Source organism: Notothenia coriiceps, unplaced genomic scaffold (assembly GCF_000735185.1).
Source record: "Notothenia coriiceps isolate Sejong01 unplaced genomic scaffold, NC01 NC01_scaffold00037246, whole genome shotgun sequence".
NCBI lineage: Eukaryota > Metazoa > Chordata > Actinopteri > Perciformes > Nototheniidae > Notothenia > Notothenia coriiceps.
Genome location: NW_011369947.1, coordinates 11,157,198 through 11,165,099, shown reverse-complemented (window position 1 = coordinate 11,165,099; position 7,902 = coordinate 11,157,198). Strand labels below are relative to the sequence as shown.

General features: G+C 38.6%; 1 protein-coding gene across 1 annotated transcript in view; it reads left to right on the top strand.

The window, feature by feature from the left end:
• Positions 1-1,867: 1,867 nt before the first annotated feature.
• Positions 1,868-7,902, top strand: part of clu (clusterin) — a 13,030-nt gene continuing 6,995 nt past the window's right edge. The window contains exons 1-5 of the mRNA XM_010794785.1: positions 1,868-1,956; positions 4,928-5,088; positions 5,967-6,115; positions 6,800-6,970; positions 7,512-7,682. Of these exons, the coding sequence (XP_010793087.1) occupies positions 4,974-5,088; positions 5,967-6,115; positions 6,800-6,970; positions 7,512-7,682 (606 nt within the window). The 5' untranslated portion in view covers positions 1,868-1,956; positions 4,928-4,973. The remainder of the gene's footprint in view (positions 1,957-4,927; positions 5,089-5,966; positions 6,116-6,799; positions 6,971-7,511; positions 7,683-7,902) is intronic.

Here is a 7,902-nt window from a genome sequence, read left to right as displayed (position 1 = left end):
CTGTGACGAATACAGTTTCTGACCAGGTTTTCCCCAAAAAATTAAAAACTATTTATTTAAGGGTTAAAAGGAGTTACCAGCAGGGATTCCTGAGGCCTTTTGGTCACAGGGTCCATGTTTAAAAACTTATCAATTTATCCACAAGGATGGTTATTATTTAAGGAATTTTTACCCATTGTTAAACCAATTTTCTGGGGGGGCATAAACTCTGGCCAAAGAAAGAATTTACACTGCCTGCTTGGAACACCAAGACCACAAGTGAGGTGGGTGTGTTTGTGGTGTGTGTGTGTGTGTTGGTGTGTGGGTGTGTTTGTGTTGGTGGTGTGGTTGTGTTTGGGTGGTGTGTGTGTACTGGCGAACACCATCCTCTCTAAATAAACAACAGGGGTTCCCTTCTCTTGTTGGTTTATCAGGGGGAATTAAAAGGGGATTTGGAGTTTTTTTGAAAGTTAAAATTTAAAGTTATCTAACGACGTTTTCAGAAGGCAGTGTGGGCATAGTGGATGTGTCATAATCTATTTCCACGTTTGTAGATTTGTGTTTTCTTATTTTTTTGTTTGGCCATTGGTTTTAGTACCGGTAACTCCCACATCCTTCTGTACATGTTCACAACTAAGCTCTGAGAAAGCAGTTAAAGCTCAGATGCCACCCATAACAATAATGATGGCTGCATTGCATCTATGTTTCCTGTTTCCATTTCCTTTACATTTTAAGATATGCAAGTATGCAGATGCACATTTATTGAATACACATTTAAAGGCTTTGCTAAAGATTTGATGCCAATATGGAAACCGTGTTATGAATTGTGCATGTAACTTTGGTTTTAGGTCACATGTTTGTCTGTGAAAAGGTGAAAGGGGAGCTGGTAAATGTTGAGTCACAGTCAGGATGAATCAACTGTTTGTCTCTGAGCGCTGCTGCCAGTAAATTACAAATATTCTGGTCAAATCCTTAGGCTCAGGCCAGGTCAAGTTATACACAATAACACAAATTAAACGCATTCAGATTTCAAAATAAAATCACAATGCTGTTTACAAATGGTAGAGGGAACAAGGTAATTATTCAGTGGTACACATAAATAGCCATTAATCATAGTGACATTTCTAATAACAGATAGCTATAATATGCATCATTGATGAAAGTCAAGATAAATATTTTCTCACAACATAAAACTTATTCAGGAATTATGCAGTGGTGTTTCCAGGTGGTAAATGGCAGGTAAACAACTTACTTGAACGAATGCGAAAACCGAAATACACAATGTGACATAACAGTAGTACGTTTTCAACATTAACCACACAGGTGATAATCCGGTTGAATACATGTTCTCATCAATTTGCTTAGCCGTTAATTTGGTCCATTTGCCTATGTTTGCCAAACTTCACAACATTGTCCCTTCTGTTTTCTACTTTGTTAATCCTCTCAGAAAGGTGCTTGATATAATTTAAGCTTCTTTTTGACGAGATACCATCCCCTCTCTGAATGAAAAAAAGCATTGAAAGCACGTTTTATATTAAAAGCTAACCCTTAGCATTTAGCCGCTAGCAGTTAACACCATAGTCCCATTAGCATTAAGCTGTTAGCTTTTAACCGTTAGCAGTAAACTGTTGGCAGTAAACCGTTAGAAGTGAGCCAGTATGACGACCTAGAAAAGCCACATTTTTAGTTTTTTATGGGTTTTACAGTGTGGTTTTAGTAATTATACCTAAGTAGGGAACTGAATACTTAACCATGACTGCGTTTTCCCCAAACTTTGAAAGACATTTTCATGATAGCCTTTTATTTTGAAGGGCAATGGCGGAAGTGGGTTTTTATTTTACTGTAGCTTGACAGTAGCGGCGCCGTGCAGCATGAGTCACGTGTCTGCACCTTCGCAGTTATCCGCGGGTATAAAAACCAGCAGCAGAGAGACCGACGCAGCTTCAGACGGTCTGGAGTCTCAGGAAACAAACAGAGGTGAGTCAAAGGGGCTTTTATTTAGTAGAGAATCTGCAGCTTGGTGATGCTTTTAGAAAATATCTTTAATGCAAGTCGTGATAAAAGTGTTATTATGCTAAATGAAAATAGAATAGAGTGCAACATATTTCCCAGTTTAGCTCAGGACATGTCAACATCTCTAACTTTGATTCGGCTGTATATTATATATCTTGCATTTCTTTTAAATGTGGTTATTTTAGTTGTTGTTTTTAATATCTGACAAGGTGAGTGCTGCTTTGTATAGCTTACTCATGGGTGTGACCTCGATCTTTGGATCAAAACAACTGGATTAGGGTAGATGACATCATGTTGTTGTTGTTTTTCTTTAATGCACTTTAAACTGGGCACACCGAGCACCAATATAACAGTGAAATAGGAACGCTAACATGCTTTTTGTTAACGAACTGTTGAAAGAAAAATACATTTCTGGCAGTCATATCTTTCCCCCAATGTGCATGCCTAGAATAACTATTTGTAATATCAACAGTTCTAAAAATAAAAAGGTATTGTAGTTTAGAACTGACCTTCATTCCTCCATGACCACATGACAGGTGTATGCGTTGGCTACTCAAATCCCCAAACACCTGAAATGAGGCCAAAATGAGGTCACATGTGCCAGTGTCCCATTTGTTGTAGAAGCAGCCCTGATGATCCAGATTAGATTCATTCGTCCTTCGTATTCTGCTATTGAGAGAGCTGTCCGTGTAGGTTTGAGTTTCTAATAGAGAGAATAAGACAGAAGCAGAAGGGGGATTCATCAAAAGTGAAAACAAGCATCTCCTGCAGATATCAGCGGATGTATAAAGGCTACTAAGAGATATTTTAGGGCATTAAAGCTCAAGAAAGATAATATTTAAAAGATGATTTTCAATCTATTTTAGGCAACAAATCAATAAATTGTTTCAGCTTCATAGGATAGCATGTAGTGATATACATAATGCAATATGTGTGACGGACTATATAGTAATATAACAATGCCATTAAGTGCTGCATGCAGAATAGAAATGGAAGAGAAAAGCATGATATATAGTATTTACTATAATAATAAAATGCAAAGTTGATAAGATAATAGTAATATACTATTAACATATGTGTAATAATATCGGTTTTAGATTAAAATAGTTGTTGACACAAACACTTTTACTGTATTTTACTCCACAAAGCTGAAACAGAACTTTCTGGAAGGCCTTTCTGGCAACATCTGGACGGTCGCTGGGTTTGCATTCTTTCAGTTGTGTAACCAGGATCCCTGCAGCTGCTATTCAGCAAATAATGTCCCTCCACCTCCGCCTTGTAAATTATTTCTCCTTTCTCTCCTTCTCCTTTTTATATGTTTGACTTACTCCCCGTTAACCTTTCTCTCTGTGTCTAGCTCTCTCAGGCTCGGTGTTTTCCTCATACGTTGCTCATTCTTTCCTCTCTCTCTGCACGTCAAGATTGACTCATTCTGCTTTTTTCTCATTAAAAAAAGGTCTCACCGCTCCCAGTCTTCCCCTGTTTACTAACCTTCCAGTAACTGGTAATTAAAGCGAGAAGCTTATTGTGGCATGAATAATGACCTCATTGTGCAAGCCGCCGCAGTTTGCTGCACTGTACGTGTTAACATCGTGAACAGATGAGCTCATATGGAGAAAGTAGGACATTTGAGTTTTTTTAGGCCCTAGAGTAGGTGGGCGTCTTTTTCATTTCCCACTGCACATTAAAAGCACATTGAATTAGAGAATGTACATCGACACTACTGAATGTATCAGCCTTTTAATAATTATAATTGTAAACTAGATTTATCTACAAGGTGACACAATCCATAAGATACTAAATAAGTCAGCTGACATTTAGATTATCTGCGTATTAAATATTTAAATTATATTTAATGCAGCAGCCATAGAAATATCTTGAACAAAGTGGAATAAGATTGAAAAAGTGCAGAAACTGTATGTTAATAGGTCACTTTTTGGGGACTGATTTATCCCAAATATGATGTAAAATAACATGCTGTACTTTTTACTTGTTTCCATAGAAACAGTTAATGGTGGGCGAGCACACACTGCACACACATCACTGAGGAGGGGAGGAGCCTGATCAATACGTTTACATAAGAATTTGAGATATTTCATTTTTGACATTTTATAAAAACACTGAATACAGATACACAACCATTTACTTTTCACTGCACCCCTCTAAGCTCCGATCTGAAGTGTTTTTTGACCAAATGGACAGAATCACTATGTATAGAGGACTTGCTCATGATCTCTCAGGGTTAGAAGGGTGACGAGAAGGTGTGTTTTAGCATCTTTCTGCTCATAATTATCTGATTTGGTAATGTCAAGGTGTCTACGTAGTTGGACTGATTGATTGGTGGATTTAGATCACCATGTATTTAAGGGAAAAGGGAGGATTAGGCCCTGCTGCAGGAATAAACAACAGAAAGCAGATTTAAACTGCTTGGGGAAAGCCTCGCCGAGATAAGGCCGGTCCATCTGCCTGATTACTTTCTTTCTATGTGTTTGTAAGTGGAAAAAATGTGTCTGTCTGTTCAAACTGTCTGTACTGGCAGCTGACCAACCACAGAGGAACATTGGGTAAACAGAAAAAAGCTCCTGCTGTTCTTTATATAATGCACAGTTGACCAAAGGCACAGGAAACACTGATCTGAGGTCAGCAGATTGATAATGACCTTGCTTTAGTGAAAGGAACAGCCTGCAAGAAAAACGATGCATTCATCAGGGATCAGTTTGAATTATTTATCAGTATCGATCACTGCGGTGCGGTTATTTTAGGTTTTGCTGTGTAATGGGGGAAAACTGCAGAGCAACGATGGTCATTATCTCCTGCGTAGGGCTCTGGTTTCTCCCGCAGCTCGTGTCGCCCTCTAGTGGAGATGGAGGGACTTTACAACAACATTACAGCAGTCAGGAGATGAAACTGAATCTGTATGCTCATGTCTTTCCAGTTTTTTGTCTCATCATTGCCTGCTGGCCCTGTGAGAGTCAGAGAGGATGTTAATGATGATGATGATGATGAAGAAGAAGGGGTCCAAGATCCTCGCCGTGGTGGCTTTAATTCTGGCTTCAGTCAACTGTCTTGTTCCTCCATCAAAAGAAGATCTTAACCGTAAGTTTCTCTACAAAGGCATCAGAAAACTTCAATAAATTGTAGATTATTAGGAGTTAATCGCAATTAAAATGTTATGTATGTTATGAAATGTTATGTGGAAAAAAAGGTATGAATGTATTTTATGTGGATAAATTGTTATGCTATAATATAAATAATATATATAATATAATAGATAGATGAACTCAGACGATTGCTAACAAACATCAGGTAGGATTTTCTGTGAAATGGCAAGATGGGTGGGAAGGGGGAGGGACGGGATGGCATGGGAAAGGGATTCCCTATATTTTTAATTTTTTAATTTCTTTGTCTTTTCTTTTTCTTTTTGTATTGTCTATATCATTTGTATCTGTATAAGTCCCTTTTGTGAGGGCAAAAAAAAAAACAATAAAAAGTTGGTCACAAAAAAAAGAAAACTTCAATAAAAAAAAAATATTACATGTTTTTTCTTTCTTTAAAAACGGTTGGGATTTCACATTTTATAATACCCGTTACCTGCAATATATTTCAGAAGCAAAAGTCTAAAACCCTGGCCATTTGACACTAAAGTTACAGTATTTCAATAGCTAGACATTAATAGAGAAAACAAATGCATTGTAATTTAGTTTGAACTGGTCCCAGAAAAGGAAAGACACTTGCCCCGTGTATTATATTCATGTGTTTTGAATATGTGGGGATGTGGCAGTTTCAGGCGCCCAGCAAGAAGTTAAAAGGTTATTGAATTATATTAAATATAAATAAATGTTAACCAACAAATGAATTACTGAATACATGACATAATCAGTTTGGTCAAAGAGGGCAGAAATGCAGAAGTCTGTTACAGGAATCCTCACCTGCAGTGGATATGAGATACATTCCCTTTTCTTTCTTCTTTACAGAGATCTCCATCCAGGGGGAGAAGTTTCTGGATAAACAGATCGAGACCGCCGTGAACGGAGTGAAGGAGATGAAGAGCGTGATGCAGACATCTTCAGAGGAGCATCAGAAGTTTTTGGATGCCCTGGAGAAGACCAAGGACCTAAAAGAGGTAGAAACAGCTCATCATTATTCCATATCAAAGCAACATTTATTTAATTATGTTATTTCATCCATACATCCAAATTGATCTGTAGAAAAACCTTATGCAACGATAACTAATGATAAACAATAAGTAACAGGGATCCCGCCAAAATAAGAGCTTGCCTGTTAAAGGTCCCTATTATACTGTTTTTCATCAATATATTACAGGTCTCAGATATATACAGAACATGTCTCTGATTGGCTAGAAACAGCAAACAGATCATTGCAGCATTACCCATAATCCCCTCTGTTTCAGCCCTGTTTCCAAAGTGCTGATTCTCTGTCTGTTACTTTGGATTAAAATAAGGAGCCCCTCCCCACGCCCCTCTGAGAGACATTTGGTTACAAAGAACTCAATGGTGCTCTAGGAGGAGATTCAGGTGATAAGGGGGAGGGGTTACCTTGGTTGCTGATTGGCTAATGGCTACTCAAGCCAAAACATCGTTATGACATCATGAAGTAGCCGAAATCTGATCAGCTCATTTTCAGACAGGTTTTTATAGAAATGGATCAAAAAGAGAGAGAATCTTTGTTCCTGAAACTTTCAGAGTCTCTTTACACAGAGGGGACACATGTTTATGTATAAAAGATATGAACATGTGGATTTAGCATAATAGGTGACCTTTAAATGTGTGTTTCTGTCTGCCCTCAGGAGGCGATGCGCTCGGCTCAGGAAATGGAGGCCAAGCTGGAGCAGGAGGAGGAGGTCTGTAACGACACCATGAGGGCTCTGTGGGAGGAGTGCAAGCCCTGCCTGAAGAACACCTGTGTCAAATACTACTCTCGTACCTGCAGCAGTGGGTCTGGACTGGTGGGGCGCCAGGTAGGACCAGAACATTACAAATACATGTACTCATACTAAGAGATAAGATTAGATGGAACTTTATTTATCCCCTTGGGGAAATTCAGGAGTTTATGGCGGCAACAGGCTCAGAATGAGAAACAGGATTCACACAAGGTCAAAATAAATATAACGCAGAATACACATTTAAATAATAATACAGCAAAAATAAAGTGTGAATAAAGTAATTATTGAAACAGGATATCACAGTAAAAGTTGAGTATTTGTATGAACATGATACATAAGATAAGATATACAGAGCTTTGATAATAGGCCATTGTTTAAGGACATAATGGAGTTTAATTGTAAACACTGCTTGGAGAATGAATCCCTATTGCTGGTTCATTATAGGAAGTGACTGTAATGCCACATATATTGGTATCAGGAGCAGGAACGTCCCAAAAAAACACAAAAAAAACTCAAACCCAACCCCAGTCTCTCCCTCTCTTCTCTCTCCTGATAAGCTTAACAAATACATCTTTTATACAGATATGAAATATAAAGAATGACTCTTTGCTTGCAGCTGGAGGGGGTGCTGAACAGAACGTCCCCCTTCTCCATCTGGATCAACGGGGAGAACATGGACGTGCTGCAGCAGGAGGGACAGCGGCAGAGCCAAGAGTTCACCAACCTGGAGGAGAAATACTCCGAGATGGCCCACGGTGTCAACAGCATCTTTTCAAACAGCATGAAAGTAAGGCGGATATAAAAAACACGGGACACAGAGATATATGTAAAAGCTCAAACAGTAGAATTGTGAGGTGAATTGTTAGAAAAGATCACTCGTCACCAGTTTGAGCTTCACTATCAGGATCCATGTATCTGTGATCGTCTCCAGAATGGAAGTAGTCATCACATACAGAGCATCCACTAGTTCCTGAACAGTGTCCTTCACATGCTGATATCCAAGAGAG